Source organism: Delphinus delphis, chromosome 3 (genome assembly GCF_949987515.2).
Source record: "Delphinus delphis chromosome 3, mDelDel1.2, whole genome shotgun sequence".
In the NCBI taxonomy this organism is placed as follows: domain Eukaryota; kingdom Metazoa; phylum Chordata; class Mammalia; order Artiodactyla; family Delphinidae; genus Delphinus; species Delphinus delphis.
The window spans coordinates 75240821-75264339 of record NC_082685.1 but is presented as its reverse complement, the minus strand read 5'-3'; the positions used below and the strand labels follow the sequence as shown (position 1 = coordinate 75264339).

The window sequence follows — 23519 nt, the reverse complement described above, 5'->3', positions numbered from 1 at the left end:
GTCTAGCCTCACTTTTACAGGAATAGTGCCTTCCAAAACTAGAGGACAAATCTATTTAGTATTTCTTAGAGTCTCCACTAAAGTACTTTTTTTTTGCTGTACGCGGGCCTCTCACTGTTGTGACCTCTCCCATTGCGGAGCACAGGCTCCGGACGCACAGGCTCAGCGGCCATGGCTCACGGGCCCAGCCGCTCCGTGGCATGTGGGATCCTCCCGGACCAGGGCACGAACCCGTGTCCCCTGCATCAGCAGGCGGACTCTCAACCACTGCGCCACCAGGGAAGCCCTCCACTGAAGTACTTTTAACGGCAGAGGCAAAACAAGCATGTGTCTTTGATCACTGGGGTTGGGACCTAAGGTGGCTTATGAACATCTCAAATTGCCTTGAAGACTGAAGAAACCATTTTGAAACTAAAATGTACTGAGTGCTTCCATGTGCCAGGCACAGTGCTAAGCATCTGTTTATGTATATTATCTCATTTAACACTTGTTTAATAACCCTTTGTTTGAGTTCCACATAGCAATTAAGAAAACTAAGGTTCAAAGAGGTTAAAAACCATGCCTGAAACCACAAAACTAGAAAAGGTAGAATCAAGATTTGAATGGAAGTCGACTATCCATAGACGCTGGGCTTTCAACCGTGATGTGGTACTTCCAGGAATGTCCAAAAGCTGCTCTCCCCCGTCCTCAAGTAATCTTGGCACTCAGGAGGATGCTCTCTGTGGTCCTGTGTCCACTTGTACCCCATTTTTGAGAAGACAGGAGTGGAGACACCAGATGTCTTAGAGGAGAAAGAGAAGAACCCAGGCTTGAGTACATCCTTCTACCCCTGATGCAGGAGATCTAGGAACCCAGCAGGACTGGGTGGGAGGTACCTGGAGCCTACTGCAGCAAGAGGGACCAGAGTACCTGTGGGACAAGAGAGGGACCTCACTTTCTGAGCCAGAGGCCAGCTTGAGAACGGAGAGCTTGGATTCCCCAGGTCACTGATGTGAAGCAAGGTTCAATTACGTGTGTGTTAAGTTATTACAACGGGGTGACTTTGTAGCATCCACTGAATTTCAAGTTTCTTTAAAATCTGCAAGGACTATATACACATGTGAGTGATTCTTAGCACAGTTGTGTTCTACTCACTTAATTCGTCATGCCTCCTGATAATATGTTAATTTGTTGGGCATGTGCACAGGCATTTGCACTCTCAATTGTAGCCCTCCTCAGCTTTAGTATCATTTAACAGGTGCCTAACCTATTCCTCAGTGCTTCTGCAGTGGTTTCTCTGAGCTCCAGGTTGCTTTGGGTCCATCTCGCTAGAGACTGCCAGAGCTGGGGTCCCAGTTCCTGGTGGGTTTTCAGGAATGGATCAATCAGAGCACCAGTCAAGTGACTGAGATCAGTCAAGTGCCAGGACAAGGTATGCCTGAGCTTAGCCCCACCCCCAGCCCATGTGCCTTGCAGAACCTTGCCGGGATATCATGGTCAGCATTACCCCACCTCCCAGGAATTTTAAATCTTCAAGGAGACAAAAAGTAGAGACTTCCACTGCAAAGAAGGGGACCAATACCTGTCAAAGTATTGATCACAGAAAAGTTCAGTTCCATGGTGGTGGTTTATTAATATCCTCTTCTATAATCAGAAAGCTCAGTGGTATCGTTTAAAGCTGCCCACACCAGGTGGTGTCCTCCCTGTTTTAGATAATCATGTTCATTGCTAAGCATTACCGTACCGGTGTTCTCCCCTTGCCCCTCCCTTCCCTAGCCCTTGCTCTGCACAGGGAATGATGAGTTCAGAGGTGAAGCAGTAGTTTGGCTGTGACAAAATGCACAGCACTTGGTGCAGCTGACCTTGATGTCATTTATAATGTAGAAGGTGCAGCCTGTGCTCTAAAACACTGGACTTTGATGTGATTCCTTTTATATAGTCATTAGCCTTGGAGCGCAATGTGCTGACAAGGACTAAAAATGGAAAATCCATTTAGAGATCTGTGCCATACTGTCTCCTCTGCAGTGGACATCACTGATAACCTGGTATTGCCTGACACCCCCAGCTCTGTAAGCCGAATTATACCGGGGCCTTTTTCTTCCTCACTTCTGAAATTTTCATCAGACTGAATTTGCTTCACACCTTTCTTGTCCTCACATGAGGATGCCTTGGAACAACCAGGATAACATGGATGATAAAATTCCCTGCTCCTGGGACTTCCCTGGAGGTCCAGTGGTTACGACTCCATGCTAGGGTGGGATAGGGAGGGTGGGAGGGTGGGAGACGCAAGAGGGAAGAGATATGGGAACATAGGTATATGTATAACTGATTCACTTTGTTATAAAGCAGAAACTAACACACCATTGTAAAGCAATTATACCCCAATAAAGATGTTAAAAAAAAAGAAAAAAAAAAAAGACTCCATGCTTCCACTTCAGGGGGCGTGGGTTTGATCCCTGGTCCGGGAACTAAGATCCCGCATGCTGCTCGGTGCAGCCAAAAGAGAACAATAACAAAAACAAAAACCAAATTCCCTGCTCCTGGTTGCTGATAATGCAGGAAGTAACCAAAAAATGGGTGGGTAAAAGAGAATGCAGTAGGGTGAGAGAAAGTCTCGGGGCCCACTGATTTCATTTCAGCATAATGCAGTGGCTAGATTTGCCACAAACTGTTGGTCAGCATTTCCGTCTGTATGAGAAAGATGCTAACAACTTGAGAAACATTGAGATGAACATGGTCGTATACTTCATTCAGTAGATTGTGCCTAAAAAGATAGTATAAGCTGAATTTTTTAAAAAATCAAATCAGTATATATATCTGAAATATTTAAGGAAGATCTACAGTGAGAAGCCTTTTATAATGAAAATGATTCCCCCTACAAATACAAGTAGAATCACCATGAATTTTTTTTTTTTTTTTTCCGGCTGCACTGCACAGCTTGTGGGATTTTAGTTCCCTGACCAGGGATTGAATCCAGGCCGTCAGCAGTGAGAGGGTGGAGCCCTAACCACTGGACTGCCAGGGGATTCCCCAATCACCATGTTTTAGAGTTAAAAGCAACTTTGCAGGTCAATTCGTCTAACCTTTTCATTTAGAAATGAGGAGCTGAGGCCCAGAGAGGTGATGTTTAGGCCCTTTCTACCCACCTTGTGCCTGTTTGGCAAACAAGAAATTTTGCAAGCCTAGGTTTCAGCATCCTGGATTTTTGCATGAGATCTCCTGGAAGCAGGACAATCTAATCTGTTTGTGTGGGTGTCATTCATTACCTTTTGGGGGAATTTATTTCACCTTCTCTTATGTGTACCTCAGGAAAGTAAAAGATGAGGAGGCATTGTGAAATAAAATTTAGCTCTGCAATAGATCCTTTTAGATCCCTGGTTTTGAAGGTGATAGACTGAGTGAGAAGCAATTTAACAGTGAGCTCACTTGTTTTCATTCCTTTGAGAACATCACTTAGGAAAATTAGCTCAGTAGTTGCTTGGGCAGGGGTGCTCTTCCTTGGGGAAAAGGTGTGCATGTATGTGGGTGGGAAGGGAGTGGGCATTAGACACTGGACATGCAGTTGCAGGAGCAGATGGGCGGTCCACAGCCTGGTTTTCCCCGGAGCACTGTGGGCCCGGTGCATGCTGGGAGTCAGAACATGTTCTTTTTTGAGAAGCAGCCCACTGCTCCCCCCACCGCTGATCGAGATACCTGAAAGAGCAATTGCTTAGATCTTTTTTCTTCCAGTTTTGTTAAGATACAATTGACATGCAGCACTGTGTAAGTTTAAGGTGTACAGCATAATGATTTGACGTAACATCATGAAATGATTATCACAATAAGTTTAGTGAATATCTGTCATCTCATATAGATACAAATTTAAAGAAACAGGAAAAATTTTTTTTTTCCTCGCGATGAGAGCTCTTAGGATTCACTCTCTTAAAATTTTTCGTATATAAGATATAGCAATGTCAATTACATTTATCATGTGTCTTAAATCTTGTTCTAGACCTTGAAGGAGAGTTAGGTGTAGCCCTGTAGTGTGTCCTGAGTGACTGACCGCAGAGTGGGCAGTAAATGGCTGAGGGAATGCTGCTCCGGGAATCTGTAAGACTGTAAATCCTGTGTTGTTAGGTTGGTACCTACGGTATTTACGGTTTTAAAGATGTATGGGGGGGCTTCCCTGGTGGCGCAGTGGTTGAGAGTCCGCCTGCCGATGCAGGGGACACGGGTTCGTGCCCCGGTCCGGGAAGATCCCACATGCCACGGAGCGGCTGGGCCCGTGAGCCATGGCCGCTGAGCCTGCGCGTCTGGAGCCTGTGCTCCACAATGGGAGAGGCCACAACAGTGAGAGGTTCGCATACAGCAAAAAAAAAAAAAAAAAAAAAAAAGATGTATGGGGGTTTGTGTTTGTATACATAGCATCGTCTGTGGACTTACATTGGAATTCAGTCTCCAGCTTCATCGTGACAAACAACATTTAATTTTATAGATAACTGGGAGTAAAGTTTCTTCCAAGGAAATGCTGAAGCAAAGAGGCCACTAAGCAGAATGCCCTAAGTGACCATGACAGCTTGAGGCCTGAAGCCTTAAGACCTCATGTCCCCAAGTCAGGGTTGACTGTCAGGAGGAAAATAAGGAATTTATGAACTTTCCTTCCAGTGTGACCTACCATGTATCTTTGATGCCGGCTCACCTGGCCCAGGTATGTGTTTTCATGTGGCCCCCTCCGCTAGGCAGAGGAGCTGGGGACCAGAGGTGTCCCCAGAAGTACAGGCTGTTCTGCTCACCATGGACAGTCCTGTTTCCCAGGTGCAGCCTCTCTCCCTCAATCACTGCTGCCTTCCCTGGGCTACTCATAGCAGCAAATGTTGACTGAGTTAGTACTTCCTCTGCGGGGCCTGGAGAAGCAGATTGTGTGTATAGAGGGCCCTGCCCTGACAGAACTCCTGGTTCAGGCCATCACACACGGGACGTGTGCATTCATAGGACAAAATACATGATGGGGAGCTTAGGTTGGGTACAGGTCAGAAGATGAGGCAGCAGACCCTTTGAGAATCTAGAGGAGAGAGTGTTCACCAGACATTGTCGTGGGCAGCAGTGCCTTCACAGAGGGGTTAGCTGGGACTTCAGCAAGGCCCTTTAGGGAAGAGCAGAGGAGAGTGAAGGAAGGAGGTTTACGGCAGCATGGAGTGGAGGGTTCATGGGCAGTGTTCGTGGGCTGTATTGCAGTGGTACATGGCGCCAGCCTAGAAGCCAAGCTGCCCAGAGGGACATTATGGGTAGCAGACAAGGCACTGGGAATCAGGAGACCAGTTGTACTCCTGACTTTGCCCTTGGTTGTCTGTGCAACCTTCAGTCGCTGATTAGTCTCTCAGAACTTCAGTTTCCTCGTTAGAAAAATGAAGGCATTGACATTAGACTAAAGCATGCCTGAGATACCATTTAGGAGGCAAACACAATTATTGTAAAGAACCGGGGGTTTTGAGCTGGAATAGGGTAGGTGCAAAGTAGTGTTGTAGGAATACTAAGCTGACAAGAACCCTGGGTTGGTCTGGAGGATCAGCTGAGCCCTGGTAAAGGACCCTGGGCAGAAAAGTATGTGACTCTCCACTCAGAAGAGGAGAATTGACTTCCCTTACGTGATCTCTGAGGGTAAGATTGAAGACAGAGGTGGGGGCTGGTCTGTGGAGTTAGTCTCTGAGAATACCCACTTTTACAAGGGAAGGAGCTAGATGCATCCAGTAAAGGAAACAGAAATGGAGACACTCAAGAGGTAGGAGGAAACCAAGGAGAGAACAGGGCTTTAGAAGCCAGGAGGACAAGAGCCCCATGGAGGCAGTGGTCAGCCATGTCTAAGGAGAGGTGCTGTAGAAAATTGCTTTGCTGTCTTCTCCTTGGGCCTCAGCAAAAGCTTTGAGCCTGTGTTTGAAGAACTCATCTGCTAAGAATACGTCATGAGTGTTCCATCAATATTTAGTGGACACCCTAGGAAATGAGGGAAGGCATGCGGGGCCCAGGGGATGACTGCCCCAGCTGTGAGCAAGCACCCAGGCTCCTGAGGAAGGGAGACTTTGATCACCCTAGGACCTTCCAAGTCCTAGTTGCCAGTAGCTTCCTTCCTGATCTCCACCGCCATCACCTCTGACCTCTCCCTGTGGCATTGCACAAAATCAGCACTGGTGCTTAAGGGTAAGAAGTGAATATAGGTAGGAAATTTAATCCAGCTCTTCATGCTGGAAAAAAGTTTTGGCCAGTCTGAGAATTAGGGAATTTTTCTCTCTTCCCTTTCACCTTTACTTCCTCTCTGCCCCATTTTTTTTTTTTCCCCCATATGACAGGAATGCATGTTTTGGAAAACCACTGGTGGTTCTGCCAGGAGTACCCTAGATTTGACATATACTCTGAAGCTCTGAGGGTTTTAGTCTTTTACATGTTAAATAGGATTTGAGCCACACTAGTAAGTTGAGCCTTTCTGAGGAATTTTTAATCTCTCCTGAGGTGAGCACCACTGAGTTAATGCTATATCAGTGATTAGACAGCTTCACCCAGGAGGTGCTGGATAAATAAGGAGACTTATAATCACAAAGACAGAACCCACCGTGGCCTACCTACAACATTTACCTGGTTAAGAAGTACTCATTTCCCATTCTGTAAAAAGCAAGCAAGGATGGGCTTGCTCCAAGGAATGTTTTTCTTCTGTAAAGTTATCTGATAACAGTAAAGTATTAGTGCACTGACTGTTCTCCTTATTGTAAAGCACTTACAAAACCATTTTCACCTTTGAGGGTTAAAATTAGAATTAAGTCAGTTATGAAACAGCTAGAATGAAAATGCACCCCTCTGCAATATCACAAGTCTAAACGCTGGACTCAGGTTCTTCAGACAAAGGAGATAATTAAAGGAGTCTCTCCAGAGTTTCCAAGGAGGTGGAATTCAGGGGCCAGTAGCGCCAACAAAAGGGAAGGAGAAGAACTACTGGGAAACAAGAATAGTGAAGGAAGTCGAGGGAGTGGCCGTTTGGCAGGTTTTGACATTTCAAGGGAACAATGAGGAAGAAATAGTGAGTGAGAGGGACGGGGAGTGGCAGGCAGTGGCAGGCACAGGGTGGGACCCAGACTTGATGCGGAGCCTCCTAGGAGAGAGAGGGGAAGGGAGGTGTAAGGAAATAACTTGGAAATGGAAAAAAAAAAAAAGATAATTTATGCAACACTAGAGAGGCAAGAGACCACCGTGACTGAGGTGAGAAGTTTTGGCAGTTTATTTTGTTTGCTTGTGCAGTTAACAGGAGGTATGAAGGAGTGCTGGTCTCCAAAGTTAAGATACAGCTTGGAGCCCGTGAATATAGTGGCGTTTGGAGGACACACAAGCACTCCAGTTCTTCTCAGGCAGGATTAATGCAGGGGCCCATAAACAAGGACGTGACACTGAGGAATGCTGCTGCTTTTCCAACGGCTAAATCGGGCTGGTCTGAAGCAAGGTCTGTGTTGTGTTGGCTTGGATTCCTAGTGACTTTCTACTGGGTTATAAAAATGATTTCCTCAAAAAGCTTGCCAATGGCAGATGATGAATTAGAAAAGCAGTAATACCAGCCCGGCGGAGTCCTCTCAAAGCAGTCAGCTGTACCGTACCATCCTTTGGATGGAAGGCCAGTGGGACTTTTAGTGCATGGCTGTTGGAGGAGGAGAGAACCATCGTCACCCTCCCCCAATGACGCTGCGCCTAATTTCTGTGGCTTCACTCATTAGCAAGTCTCACTTGCTAAGTGAGCAAGCTCACTGAAGAATCTCAGGCGGAGGGTTTTTATGGGCAGAGCTGGTGTCCATTATTTGGCTCACACGATCATTTGCTCAGACTTGATGATCAAGGGGATGATCCTGGAAGTGCAGGAGCTGTTACTTGACGTTCTTGTTGTCGTCGTCCATCCCAGCATGCTTTGGGGCTGCTCCTCTGCCAGCGCTTGGGGCGGGGGCGGGGGGGAGGGGAGGTGTTCCTTGTGCTTCTCAGCAGTGGAACTTCAGCTGGCTTGTCTCAGCATGTATAAGGGTTAATCAGGTAAATTATAACTGAAGCCTGACGTAGCCCTCAGGGCTGCTAGGGAAAGGGTCATTCTTACAATCCTTAATTGTATTCCTCTCTTTCTCAAAGATGGGTTTTTAATGTAATATTATGGTGTTTGACCAGTGGATAAAGACCTTCCTGATCTGTATTTCAGTCCTTCGTATTCTTGTTTCTTTAAAATTCTCAGGTGACCCTTCCTTTAAAATATAATTAGATTAAAATTAAACACAAAAAGGAATAAATTGATTCTGTTGTTGTTGCTTAGTTCCTTGAGATCTTCTGCATCTTGGGGCATTTTTGTAAATGAAGATGTGGAATGTCAATTGGACTATTTAACCCAGAGGGGGAGTGAGAGAACTGTTATATTTGGTAGTAATACTGGAATATCACAGAAACTACCAGAAAATAGTCTCTTAGAGTAACATTGTATGTTCTTTTCTTTCTGTTTTGTTTTCCTGGCACCATCTATCCTTATTCTGTGAAATAGTCAAACCTGTTTTCCTTGTATATCTTTTAAAGCTTCAGTTAGCCAGATGTTTTTTAATGTTTGATGCTGTTTTCTATTCCATGAATGACTCAATTGACAGAATGTAAGCAGCTACTAAACTTGGCAGTTTGTCGCCATCATTATGCCCCTGGACAGGAAGTGTTCAGTATAGATATGACTAACCAGTTTCCAGGCTTAAAAATAAAGTGGGGGATTTCTGGACAGAATAGATCTTTGTCACTCAGTTCAACATGGCTATAAGTGTGAAGCTCTCAGCAGCCACTTGGCTTTCTCACTTTTACCAGGCCGTCACTTCACCTGACATTTTCTGTTATACAGATTGAAACTTTATGGTGTTGGTGGGTTTTGGTTTTTTTTAATGAAATAAGAGGATATTTGAATAGACGTGAGAATCAGCTCGAGTCAGTATTCTTTCCTTGTTGCCTCCTTTATTTTTAGCTCCTTTTAAATCATCACCCCTCCTGAGGTAGGTAATGGGGAAATAATCTTCACCTGCATATGTAGCAGCTTAAACTGAAAGCGTCAAGGACGTGCCCAGACAACTGTATACTCAAGACTTGTCTTCTTGAATCTAAGGTATACTTGAAGCAGCATTTTTTTCCCCCAAAGTTACTTCCAATCATTCTAGTGATTCTTCGATTTCTTTTGTCAGATAGCAACTTAGGAAGAATCTATACTATTTTGACAGATACCAAAAGGTTTTTTAGCACCTCTCTGCACACAGTTATTGTTTCAGGACTTCAAAGATAACTTCATATTTTATTTTGTCTTGCTGTCTCCCTAAATAACATAACTTTCCCTCTCTTAATACAGTTTTTTCTCTCCTTTCTTTCTTATTCTAAACAGCATTTTTTTTTTCTTTTTTATTTTTGGTCTTAGGGATTTAAGAAGTCTTAATACCATGTTCTTTGGAAATGCTGAATTAGAGACAACATTTATTAGATGAGAGTCTCTAACAACAACAACAAAAAAGTGTTTCTCTTAACTCTGTGCAGGTGTTTGAGCTTCTGTTTGTTTTTCAAATAAGAAACTTGCCAAAGAATGATGATTTAAAATACAAAATGCATGCAAAATATTTTTAGTTTGGGTTAGGGTGAGGTCAGTAATGGTTCTTTGGGACAACTCAGCTTTATTTGCCAAATTTAGAAATAAATCATAAATTTATAAAGAGCGGGGTTCTAGTTACCATACTTGAGCAGAATGTGGCTACGACTCTGAAATGATGTTTCTTCTCCTGTGCTCCTCTTTACCGTCTTCTCTGTTTTCGAGCTCCAGGCAGGACAGAGTAGAATAGTCCCTGCTATGCCTTGGATTAGAAATTGATAAAAATCAAGTCTTTTAAGAATATAGGACTGCTGTGCTCCAAATAACCTATACCTGTTCTAGTCAGATGTTTTCAGGGGGAAAAGGGGAACTGTGTATACAAGCCAAACTTTCACTGAATAAAATGATTCCCTGATCTGAAATGTTAATCTTCTCTACCTCTGTCGTGAAGACTACTTCTCTATCTTTGTCGCCTTGTTGTGGCAAGACTCTTCTAGTTTTTACGATGTTGGGCACAGTGTAGGGAAACGGAAAATACTTGGTAACCAATGAAGTGTGAGGGTAAGCATATGGTCCAGAGGGTAAAATATTTTGCAGAATTTAAACCTCTGCTATTTTCATGAGATTGATGGATTATCCAAACATTGATGATGAGTCATCATCTGGCCTTGCTGTCTGGGTTTTAGGTACAGGAGGGGACTGTGCTCGGTAGGTGGTTATACCATCCATGGTGCCAGCTGTCAGCTGAAACCAAGATGGACATTCCGAATATACTGTGCATATGAGGGGCATCTAAGAGAAGGCCTGTTAGGACTTTCTTTGTGCTGGTTCCTTTGAAGGCTTCGGGGTGATAATCAGTCTCTTACCTAGTGTTTTGAATCACAGTGGTCATGCCTAGGCTCAGCACAGACCCAGGGGTGGGCTTTAACCAGAGCAGAACTGTCTAGGCTGCTGGAGTCTGTAACAGGCTAACTTATTACTCTGTTGAAAAGTTGATGGGAACTGGAGAGTTGTCTTTCAAATTTGGGTCAGGTGGGCTTCATTATCAGTACGCTTCTGGCACATCTTGTGGGGCAATAGAAAAGGGAGTGTTTTAGGCAACTCTTGTGTTTGAAATGCCTCTTTTTTTTTCTCACTAGTTTTTTGTAGCTGTTGTTGCCACAGAAGCATCTCTCTGTTTCAGCTCATTGGAATTGTACATCTGTGGACTTCTTCTTGCGTTCCAGCCATTGTAGCTTATCACTAGTTAAATCTAGTTTAAAATAAAAAGCAATTTTAGGAGAAATATTAGAGAAGAAAAAGATGTTAGTTGATTGAGGGACAGAGAAACAGTGGGCAGATCCAGATGTAAAACGCTTTGGGGCTGGGTAAAGCCTTCTAACAACTAACATCTCAGCTTTCACTTATTTATATCTAGAAGATAAGAAATGGACTTCATCAGAATTTGACAGCAAATGGAAGGCCTCAGCCCTCTTTAACCATGCACATACATGCTCAGAAGTTCTATAAAATAATGGACGATAAAGGCACACTGCTGATCAAAATAATATGAATTGTGCCTGAAAAGAAAATCTTGCCTCTAAGACCAGGAGGGCTCCCAAAGTGGCCACCGCTTTGCCTTGAGCCCAAAGACAAGGGAATAACTGTTACTAAGACCTCTACTGACCCAACACTAGCCTCCAACTAGTGTTCCGGTCATTTTTCAGCTATCCCTCATGATGAAAAAAAATACTGTATTAAAATATTTCAGATTCTTTTTCCTCCATCAGAATGAAGTGAGCTGTAAGTCAGCTCAAGAAAAGATGACCCACCCTCTGACCCCTTGATACTTTATTAGGAGCCATTAAAGCTTTGGAGACCTGGGAGATTATTGAGGCCTACATTTGGAACCTAGAATCTTAATCCAAGAATTCTAAAACATTCTCTTTTTTTTTTTTTTTGGCCTGTATCTAAGGTTGCTCTATTTTGTGAAAATACCAATTTAATGGAAGAAAAATACTCATAGATGCTAGACACTTGCTATTCAAGAATTCAATTTCTTTTGAGGTTAGCTAGAGTCTCTAAACATTCATTTAAACATGGTTTCTAAGTTTCAGTGGGGGTAGTATGGCATATGGTTTTATTTTATTCTGTAGTATGTAGTGGAAAAAGATTTCATTTTGATTTGTCAACAGGGAAAATATGGCAGAATTCATTTTGGATATTTCCTATAGATCGTGCCCTGCATCGGAAAGTGGGTGGAGTTCTGGCATTTGTGTTTTTGCATGTTTCAGGGAAATAAAGGTACAGAGAAGCACTTGTCCATTGCCTAAATAAAGACTAACTGTACAGCTGACAGCTTAAAAATACTGTATGAGATGACATTTCATGTCCAACAGTAGCATCTGTTTCCTTCATTCTAAGATCAACAAATGGCATTAAAAATGGATGCTGAAAGGGGCTCCCCTGGTGGCGCAGTGGTTAAGAATCCACCTGCCAATGCAGAGGACACGGGTTTGAACCCTGGTCTGGGAAGATCCCACATGCCGCGGAGCAACTAAGCTCATGCACCACAACTACTGAGCCTGTGCTCTAGAGCCCGCAAGCCACAACTACTGAGCCCGCGTGCCTAGAGCCCACACACTGCAACAAAGAGTAGTCCCCACTCACCGCAACTAGAGGAAGCCCGCGCACAGCAACGAAGACCCAACACAGCCAAAAAAAAAAAAAAAAAAAAGGATGCTGAAAATGTAAGAGGAAAAGCCATTGTTTCTGGCAAATTTGTTAACTCCCCTCACCATCCTTTTCAAAGCAGGAGTAGACTGAATGACATGAATTGAAAATTAACGGGAGATTAGTTCAAGGGGGAAACTTTTCGGTTAGGATAGATTTAATTTTCAGATTTAGAAACTGACTCAAATCATACATTCTAAAGACTTGATTCATCTTTTTCCTAAGCATGTAATCTTTACAATTTACATTGTCTCACCTTAGAGATAAATTCAACATTATTCTTCTAAGATATCTTCTATTTTTGCAGGACTGAGGGTATTAGAAATCATATGAAAAAGAAAATTTCAAAAAAAGTAGATTGTCTTTCTCCATAGAAACAATGCTTTAATTGGAGGTTCTATTATTTATCAATATAAAATAACCACTAGATATGATCAGGAATATTTCCCAAGAACAAAGATATGATCATAAAACTTGCTAATCATTTGACTCAGAAAATTTTCTTTCTAGCCTTATAAATGAGCATCATGTGCACCATGTGTACTGATCTTATAAGGCCTCCAATCTTTTAGAAGATTAATCTGGATACCATAAAAGTACAAATTGAGCATCACAAATTGTCTCTCTCTCTCTCTCTCTCTCTCTCCCTCTCTCTCTCTCTCTCTCTCTCTCTCTCTCTCTCTATATATATATATATATATATATATTTAATGTTAGGTTAGTAGACACTGCTTTTATTTGCCTGTGGAAATCTTTGTCCTGTGTCTCTTTATCAAGTTGAGCCAGGTAGTGTGAACCGATTCTTTCTGGGCATGTGTGACACCCGGAGTCATCACAGAAGGTGCTCAACCCCTCTGTCCACCCCAGAAACAAAGCCTAGACACCTACCCCCTTCCCAGCCTGCTAGGCACACTTCCTTACCTTTAAAACAAAACCTGACCTAAATAGGGTAGCTCTTACTTAGCACACCAATAGTAATTGTATTCAGTGCTTTATGAAATCCTTAAATTTAAGAAAGCAAAGGTATGCAGTTATTTATCCCTGTGTCTTTCACCATATTGGGCACTTTATCTACTAGGACATGTTTTAGTTCATTTAGAAACTGGTTTGCAATTTTTTAAAGTCACTTCAAAACTCTCCTCGCTGGGGATGTCAAGACAGGCATATGCCACGAATCTGACCAGGTGTAAGTTAATGCCAGTAGCTTTCACCAGAGAAGATTATGTAGTATGGAAAACCTGTCTCTGTCCTTGAGGGCCTTTCAGTCCGGAGAAGATGTCAGACATGTACACGAGGAAGTACATACAAGGGGGATGCCACATCCGGGTTAGAGAGGTTCAGGAAGGGCTATCCGTGGCCGAGACCTCTGAGGCACAACTGTTGAGATGAATGCATTGGCAGGAAGCTTTGGACAGGATTTCCCAAAATGTGGTGGCTGTACCATTGGTGGCGGTACGGTAAATGATTTTAGGAGGCCCCAGGCACAGAGTAAGATCATCTTCAGTAACTTTACAAGACGATTAGTCCCTTTCAGCTCCCTTGGAATCCTTTACATCATTCCCAGAGAATGCCTTTTTGGGGCTGTGTGACCTTTGCCACCTTATTCACACTGACTCACCCCTTTTGTGCCACGCAGTTAGACATGGGGCTCATGGCCTTTGGCAGACAGCGATATCTGGCTAGAAATGAACAGTAATGGGTTTTTTTTTCCTCATTGAAATAATTTTTATGATTTAACAAATTTTTTTTGATTTAACAAATTTTTAATGATTTTTATGATTTTGGTATATTTAGGGGAGGAGTAGCAGTTTCCATTCACATTGTGTATATGGTTCCTTTGATAAATAAATTTTTTTTCAGTAACAAGTAACCAGAGGGAAATAAAATACAGATAGTAAGTAGAAAACAAAGGCAAGTATTTGCAGCAACACAGATGGACTTTATGCTAAGTGAAATAAGTCAGGCAGAGAAAGACAAATACTGTATGTTATCAGTTATATGTGGAATCTAAAAAAATACAATAAACTGGGCTTCCCTGGTGGCGCAGTGGTTGAGAGTCCGCCTGCCGATGCAGGGGACACGGGTTCGTGTCCCGGTCTGGGAAGATCCCACATGCTGCGGAGCGTCTAGGCCCGTGAGCCATGGCCGCTGAGCCTGCGCGTCTGGAGCCTGTGCTCCGCAACGGGAGAGGCCACAACAGTGAGAGGCCCGCGTAACGCAAAAAAAAAAAAAAAAAAGAAGCAAAGGCAAGTTGTGACAGTGGTGCTCAAAGGATGAGGGTTTAGAGTGCTGCTCAGGTACACACAGGATGGCTTTTTCAGTGAAGAGAGAGATTTCAGCAAATATGCTGGGGTGGAAAATGCAAGGCATTTGGAGGAGAAGGTGGTGGAAGCCTAGAGATGTGTTGACAAGTCAGAACTAGGAAGTCTTCTTGCTCAGCTTGATTGCCAGCTAGGGGAACAGAGGGCTGCGAGCGCTTTGGAATCACTGCCAGAGTCACACCCAGGTCTGAAAAGTGATTCAGAAGGATTTGAGTCCCTGAGCCTTTAAAGCAGGGGTGGCTAACTCACAGATCTTGGCTCATTTCCTGGCCTCTGTGGGCGTGTGGCCAGGTGGTTAACTGGACAGGACCTGTTTCTTACTCCCTTGTACCCCCTGCCCCCAAATGTTACCAGAAGGTCAGATTTTTCTTGAGAAATGGGAAATGTGAATTTTTAGGTCAATGCTCCCAACTTTTACATGGTTTTTACTAATTAGAAAAACAAAATTAAAACATTATGAGGGCCCATTTTGGGGTTGATGAAGTGTTCTGGAATTAGATAGTGATGATTGTTGCCCATTGTGAATATAATAAAAATCACTGAGTTTCATCCTTTTGAGATGGTTACAACGGTGATTTTTTTTTTTTTTTTTTTTGCATTACGCAGGCCTCTCACTGTTGTGGCCTCTCCCGTTGCGGAGCACAGGCTCCGGACGCACAGGCTCAGTGGCCATGGCTCACGGGCCTAGCCACTCCGCGGCATGTGGGATCTTCCCAGACCGGGGCACAAACCTGTGTCCCCTGCATCGGCAGGCGGACTCTGAACCACTGCGCCACCAGGGAAGCCCTACAATGGTGATTTTCATGTGATATGAATTTTATCTCGGTTTTAAAAAGAAAAAAAAAATTATGGGGGCCCAACCAAAATGTGTTGCCAGCCCAAAGTTTGTAAGCTCTGTTTTAAATGGAGGAATTACTCTTTGCTACTTTTGATAATCCCAAACCACCTTTCCCCAGGGAAGCCAGCGACCAGGAGTTAATGGGGGTCATATTGTAACCCTGCATTAACCTCTGGGCCTCTGTTTTCCGCCTGTGGTCTCCATGGCTTCTTCCATCTCTAAAAGTAGGACTGGTGACAGAAATGGGGAGAGGTGGGATGGTGGCCTTAATTCTGGAGCACTGAGTGAGTGGGTGGAAAGACAAAACTACAGAAAGGTGGGCGCTGCCAAAGTGTTTCAGGGAAGTGATTTATTTTGTTGTTATTTGGCAACTGGTGGTAAAATTGATTGGTTACGTTATTTGCCAAAGTTTATTTTACCCAAATATCTACCATTAGGGAAGTAATCCATCTCTAAGACAGCAAGTTAATGTACTTAGGGAAACGATTTTTAGTTCTTAAAAGAGATTGACTATAATGACCTTTTTTAGTTATTTTCTTTAATGGAAAAATGAGTTTAATATACCAAGTATGACTCAACATGAAAGAATTATGATTATTTTAACAAAACTGTTTGGCTTTATTATTTTTAATTCTAAATATAATTTGAAGTTAGCCAATTTCAATAAGGACAAAATAGAAAACTTAAGATTTTTATATTATAACCCTAACTTAATTTTCAACTTTTTATTTAACAAACTAGCAAAGAAAAGTAGAGTTTATGCCTTTTTAAATTTCCAGTTTCTTATGAATATATCCTTAAAAAATGCCTTTTTTAATCTTAAAAAAGCAACATCTCTCTGAAAAACAGAATTATCTTATCTCTGCAGAGTGTGGGTTATTCAGTAATTTTTACCAGTTTCAAGTGTTATCAAAAGATGACTTTTTTTTTTTTTTGGATGCCTATCCTAAGTTACGAATGGACTCATTTAGAATAAATTTTTTCCAAAGGATTATATTGCAATATTCGTTTCTTAGGTAAATTTGAGATATGATATTTGAGGTATGCTACCTAATTAAGTATTTGAGATATGCTACTTAATTAAAGTATTTGAGATATGATACCTAATTAAAATAATTCATTTATAGTTTCTTATGTCTTATAAAAAACCAGTACTCTTTTCTCACTCCTCCCCTGGCTTCCTGTTCCCCCAGAACAACCTGGGAATTCTTTTGACCCAGCAGATACATTTTAAAGATTAATTGAGCATTTATTGTGGCAAGGAATAAATAATAAATTATAACCAATCACAAAGATTTTACTTTCAGGGAAAATGGAAGCAAATAATTATGATGTAAAGCAGTTTGCAAAAAGAGTGAGAGAGAGGCTAGAACGTTTCTGACAGGGTTAGTCAATAAAGCCTTCAAGGAAGATATATTTGGGAAGGATCATTGAGGAATGGATAGGATTTCACCCAAGATGGCTCCCCCTTGCTTCCTTCAAGTTTCTGCTCGAATGTCACCTTTCCAGAAAGGCCTTCCCTGACTAAAATAGCAGGGATAAAATAGCATAGTCTCCCCCTCACCCCCAGTCTCCTCACTACCCCGCCCCCCAGCAAAAACACACACACTCCCTTTACTTTTTTCTAGCCCCCTGCCACTGTTTGACCTGTTCATACACATTTGTTTAATGTGTCTTAGGTTTTGTGTCTTAGGTTTGCCTCTACTAGAATCTGTGCTTCTCGAGAGCAGGCATTTTGGTGCTGAGTAAAAAATGTGTTAAGTGAATGAATGAGTGACTGACTGGGAGAAGGCTTTTCTGCTAAAAAGTCTGTTTACTGTGTAGCGCTCCAAACTGGTATGGAAAATCCAAGTTCCACTTCTCCCAGGATATTTAGAAATTTGGCAAATTCACCACCTCTCTGAGACTCAGCGAACACATTCTGTAGAAATTAGGGGGAGATTTTGATGCCTGTAACTAAATAACAAGTGTTATGAAAACAAATTATTATTACTCTTAACCTTCCTACCTTTTTACCCAGCAGACCTTCCGTAGACACTCACTGACCATACATAATTTAGGTTTAAATTATTTCTAAAATCCATGGGACTTGCACATACCCTTCTGTTTCTGACATACAGGTACACTGCGGGGCAGAATTCTAATTCCAAAGAGCCCATAGGAGTTCCGTAGGTTGGCTCTGAAATGTAGTCCCATTTATTTCTTTAAGGAGAAGTCATCCACACAAATGGTTGCCAAGCCCGGGAGCTGAATGTAACTGGGTGGTGATGGCCAGGGAGGACCTGTGGTAAACCAGGCAGGGTGTTCTCCTTCTAAAGGCGGCAGCCACTACTTACCTCAAGACCACGGTTGCCGTGTGGGAATGTGGGCCCGTTTTGGTCAGGTCTTATGATTATTAAAAAAAAAAAAAAAAAAATCAAAAACACAGATTTTTGAGGTTAAATTTTTTAAAACGTGGACCACTAACTCTAAGATGAATACAACACTGTACAGGCCAAACAACGGGGTGTCCAGGTTACAACCTCTACAAGGCATCCTGATCTAAATAAAACAATGGAGGATACCTGAGCATTAAGAGCAGGGAGAAAAGGTTAGAAAGAGGGGTAGAAATCACTTTACAGAGAACCTGAGTGCCACACTGGAGGTAGCCACCTGTAAGCACACTGGGTTTTCTTTTTTCAAGGTTATCTCCTGGAGTTTTAGAGCTTCAGTGTATCTTGATACTTGGAATGAGATAGTTCACTTTAAGGCCCAGCAGATCCCATCTTACCATTTGCTTACCTTTAATGGGATCTGGCCTCTTAGGGCTTGACATGGCTATAAAATGCTGGACCAGCTTAACCTTTTCATACAGTTATTGTGGAAAGGTTTTGTCAAGAATGTGGGGAGGCTATGCCAGGATGCATATTTGACAGATGCCCAAGCTAAGGCCAAGAAGTCACTGCTCCTAAAATACTCAAACAGATGGCTTTGGGATATTTTCATGAAAAATTCCAGAACATTTGCTGTAGGGATTGAGTTAGCTAAATATGGTCACTTCGCCAAACAAAAGTGGCTGGTCATTCTGTATGTTCTGGCAAAGGACAGGGGAGAAAAGCAGTAGACAAAAAAAAGAAAAGAAAATGCATATTGTCCATGGAGGATAAGTAAATTTATTTGTTAAGCTCTAGATATATGAAATTGAATTGATTTCCTGACACATCTTCATGAATTGCCGGAGAAGATAGTGATAGGTTCCATGGAAGCAGATTAGAGCAGTGGGGTTTGTTTCACTCCATGGTAGCTGGAGAGCAGGTGTTATGCACTTTGAAGAATAGAGAGATGAATAGAGTGGTACCTTAGTTGTCAAGGATTATAATCAAGTAAGATAAGATAGGAATTTAATTCTCCCACGAGGCAGAAAATACATTAGAAGAGGGAACACTTTATTCTTTTCTTTGGATTTGGGAGATTACGTCCCCGCTGGATTTGGAAAACCTTCTTGGAAGTGGTGGTGTTTAAACTGAGCCTTAAAGGACGAGCAGGACTTTTTCAGGAATGGAGCAGGGTGGACACATAATTTTTATTTTCTTTATTTTTTTTTCTCTTCTCTGATGTGTGAGACCCATCCTCCTTATTTTTTGGTTCAAGGAGTTGCTTTATCTTGGGGAGCAGATAAGCTCTAAAAAGTGGGATTATGCAGCTGGCTCAGGAACATCACAGCATTTGATAGAAAATTCACTTTTCTTACAGAGCAGCCATGCACCATAGTTGACTGCCATGTACCTCGGCTCTGCCCCTCATTCAGTGCCCTTGGACAAGTCCCTTGACTGCTAAGTGTCAGTTCTCTCATCTGCTTCTTCAGGGTTAAATAATAATAAGAGGATGAAAGCAGAACAAACCCTTTCATAAACACATGGAAGTGTTATAGTGCAAATATTTTGCATACTGTGGAGTGCCATGCAAATGTCAGCTCTAATTTGACCGTCTGCTTGTCTTTGTTATAGGGCCAGGAGACCAGACAGGGTGTGTTGACCATCGATGCCAGTTTTAGGGGCTGGTTCGATAATTAAACTGCACTCCAGTGTGTTGGCTTTTAAAGTCTGTTACTGGTTTTCGAAGCCCGGCGTGAATATAAATATTCATCCGGAGCCAGGGCCTCTGGCAGGATGCGAGAACTTAGGGAGTGGAAAAGTGTAGAAAATCGTGGAGCTTGTTTAGAGGATTTTCCTCCACAATCTGGTGGAAGCTTGAATTATATCAACAATGGAAAGGCTTCATGTCCTCAAGAAAATATGTAAATAAACCCAGCTTAATTGAAAAGTCTTCAAGAAAAATATATGGTATCCTAATCCAATGTAATAAATAAGGAAGGGTTCATTTAATTTAAAAAGAAAAAGAATAGTTCACTAAAGTCAGTTTGGTATAAACACATGTAGGATATTTTTATTTAATTTCAAATCCATATGAAGCTTAGTGATAGAATTATTAGGCCCTGTTCAAATTTTGGTTAAAGTATCATTTAAAGAGACTAACTTTTCTATTCTCTTTGAGGCTTTAATATAATAAGCTGTATTCTGAGAACATTTTCTCTGCATTCTGTGCACAAGCTCACGTCTAGTTTTGGGTGAAAAAAAAATTGAGTGGGGAGTTACATCTGTTCATAGGCTACTTAGAGCATGTCTTCATGGCCAAAGTGTGTCTATTGGAAAATTGTAAAGTACAGCGTTGTAGGAGTACACCTCAGAGTAGGGGTCCTCCAACTTTACTCTCCCTCAGAACCATCCATCAGGGTGCTTCTTCCAGCTTCTTAGACTGCAATCCTGAGGATTCTGATTCAGTGGCTCTGACAATCTGCATTTCGAAGAAAGCTCCAGGCCCTTCTGATGCACGTGGGCCTTGCCACGGAGAATGCTGCCCGAGTACCTGCTGTATCTGTCCTCTCCCTGCCAGTGCTTTCTCGCAAACTGAGTACCTTTGTAGTAAGTTTTCCTGGGCCTCGACAACAAGCTATACATAGTTTGTGTTTAAAGTTTCTCTAAAATCCATAGGACCCACGTGCATCCTTGGGTTTCTAACATATAGATAGGTACGCTGCTGGGCAGAATTTTTAATCCCTAACTCGCCTGTAGGAATTCTGTAGGTCAGCTCTGGAATGCAGTCATATTTATTTCTGTAAAGCAGAGTCTTCTTTTTCTTTTAAGGCAACCTCCTGGGTCAGTCTCCACTTGTGAAACCTTCTGCAAACCTAGTTTCCCTCCATCACCCCTTTGAGCAAAATTATCATTCCCTCTCTTTGCTACCGTCACTTTTAGGATTCTGCCAAGCTGTGTGCTCATCTGCCCCGCACCCCAATGCCACATTAAACTGAGTGTCCGGAGAGAACTGGAGAGAAAGGATCGGTCGTTTATCTCTGAAACCACAACATTATAAACACTCAGAAGTTTTGTTGAATGATTCGTGTCTTCAGATTAATGTCCTCTCTTCTTTCCTCACTCCTGTTTCACAAGTCATGATCACAAGACTCGATCATCCCATACCAGCCGATCTTCTACAATATCTACCTTAAGAATCAGGATGACAACATTAACGACAACAGTAATAATAGTTCATGTTAACTGATGCAATTTTTAAATATCTGGCACTATCCTAAGCACTTTATATGGATTATTCTCATTTAATCTTCATAACAACCTCAGGTATCCTCATTTGCATATGGGGATACTGAGGCACAGAGAGGTTAGGTCATTAGCCCCCGGGACACGGGCACTCAGTGGCAGAACCAGGCTTCTGACCCAGACGGTGTGCCTCTGGAGCCCACGTTCACAGTCACCACATTACCTGGCTTTGCCTGACTCTCTTTGCACAAGACAATTGTGAATCCGTTCCAGAGGGCTAGCAAGAACTCAAGTCAGTTTGTTAGCCAATAATTTTCACTGACCTTATCCTACAAATTTGTTAATGGGTCGTCTGAGAAGTCAGGTTGGAAAACTTGGGTAGGTAAAGTTAAAATGTTACTTTACTGCACTAATCCTCAAGACCTCTAAGATTATTAGTACATTTTTTGCAACTCAAATGGGACCTTTGTATACCCCGTTTCCCAAATGTATTTAGCTCGAGGGAATCACCCCTGCCACCCCCTACTTAAGACTCTTAACTTCTTGAAGAATTAGGTTTTTGTTGTTTTTAACATAATTCGGAATAAAAGCTGGCTAGTGCTCTTGTGGGGTTCCCAAGAAATTTCTCAGGTCCTAAATATTTGGGTAACCCTTACTTTTGACCCTTTCTTATTTAGTCTTGAGTGTCTTTAGTGCCTGAGTAGTTAAGTAGTCTTTAGTGACCACTTACATTTACCTGCTGGAACAATCACAGATTTGTTGTCATAGTATAACTACTAACAGTGCCCTTTTCGAAGGGCTCCCATTTGGATGATAAACTCTGCACAATTGCTCTAATCATAACTTCACCCTCCCCCAATTAAATAAAGACCTCTGTTTCATACTTACTACCTTCTCCTCACTCACTGAAGGAGTCTTATTGCTACCACATGTATGGGAACAAAGGTAATAGCCATGTGCCTCTGGCATCTCACCATTTTATGTCAGAGTCGTGCAAGGAGTTATAGAATTCCATAAACTGGAATTACCCAGTTTATAGTCTCTCATCACTCAAAAGTAGCATTACTTAAGAATTGCAAGCCTTTAAGACCTCTTCACCTTGCTCAGAATCTATCTATTCATATATATGCTTATCTATGCAGAAGAGACAGCAAATCTGAAAGGATACCAAAAGTCTAAAAATAGTTGTTACCTCTGGGCAGCAGTGGTTGACATCAGTACTGCGTAGTGGTGGCAAAGCTGAGAGAGACTTCTCACTTTAAATATTTACACTCCGGCTTTTGAGTAACGTAAGCATATTATTCTTTTTAATTATATTTTTCAATGTTTTAAAACTATTCTGAGTTTTCCCTGGAAATACAGGCTATTTCAAGCCCAGCTGGGTTGATCTACCTTATGGAATCCATGTCTTTCCTCCAAGGGAGACCTGCTCTCTTTTTTTTTTCTTTTATTTCACTTCACTTAGTCAAATATTAGTAGGTCTTCTCATACTTCAAGAGAGAGCTTTTTTTATGCTTGTGTGTTATAACATAATTCTTAAGAGAATAGCTTGGAATTGGACATATCTGGGATCAAGTTCCTCTCTTCCACTTACTGACTGTATGGCCTTGAGAAAGCAACTTAATTTCTCTGGGCCTCCGTTACTGTATCTGTAAATGGGGATAATGACAACCTCCCTCTTGGGATTGTTGTGAAATTTCAATAAGATAATGCATATTCTAGGCAGTTCTGGGGATAATGTAGTATAAGTTCAAAATATGGTGGCTAGCCAGTGGGTTCTTATGACTGTAAACCTCTCACTCTGAGTAGCCACAAAATTCATTTCTATTCCTGTAACCTCTTTTCTAATATTTACAAGACTGACATTCCGTGGGATCCAACCATACCACTTCATATAAATATCATCAAACTTTCTTCCAATCCTGGTATTAGTGCACCTAGAGGCAGCAGGGATATCTTGTCAGAGTTTATGCCTTTCAGAAAGCAGTCAAGGAGTCAACATGATTCCTGGAGCAAATTAACCAAAAAAAAAAAAAAAGCAGAGATGGAGTCTAATATGACATTAAAGGTGTTGAAACTTAGGAAATGACATTTTCAATTTCAAAATCATCACAAAAGTAAGCCACAGGAATGAAAGACACACACTTGAACCCAAAATCGTGATGAAAAGATTCTAGAATTCAAGCAACAAAAACAGCCCAAGGTCACATGAGGAAAAGCCTTCATAGTGTTTTCTTTAGGACATAATTCCTCTTGTCTACAAATTTGGAAAATAGAAGATATAAAGAGAAAAGAGTAGAAAGAATACAGTGTGTGTAAATATTGGATTTGAATTCCTGCTTCTCTATCTCAAGTGTATTCAATAAGGAAGCAAAACTCAGTGTGCATTTGTGGTCTGTCGTCATGAGCCCAGCACGCTGCTGGGGGTTTTCTGATTTGTAACTCAGTAACTCTCACTTAAGCCATACCACCTTGAA

The 23519-nt window shown here is 42.0% G+C and overlaps 1 protein-coding gene across 8 annotated transcripts in view; it reads left to right on the top strand.

The window, feature by feature from the left end:
* TNFAIP8 (TNF alpha induced protein 8) overlaps positions 1-23519 on the top strand; it is a 122967-nt gene that overhangs the window by 90318 nt on the left and 9130 nt on the right. The window contains exon 1 of one of the 8 annotated variants that reach the window (XM_060008974.1): positions 7089-7441. The exons of 6 other annotated variants lie outside the window; for them this stretch is intronic. In XM_060008974.1, the coding sequence (XP_059864957.1) occupies positions 7396-7441 (46 nt within the window). In that variant the 5' untranslated portion in view covers positions 7089-7395. Of the gene's footprint in view, positions 1-7088; positions 7442-15384; positions 15402-23519 lie in introns of those variants that run through there. One more of the 8 variants, XM_060008981.1, reaches the window with a different exon arrangement.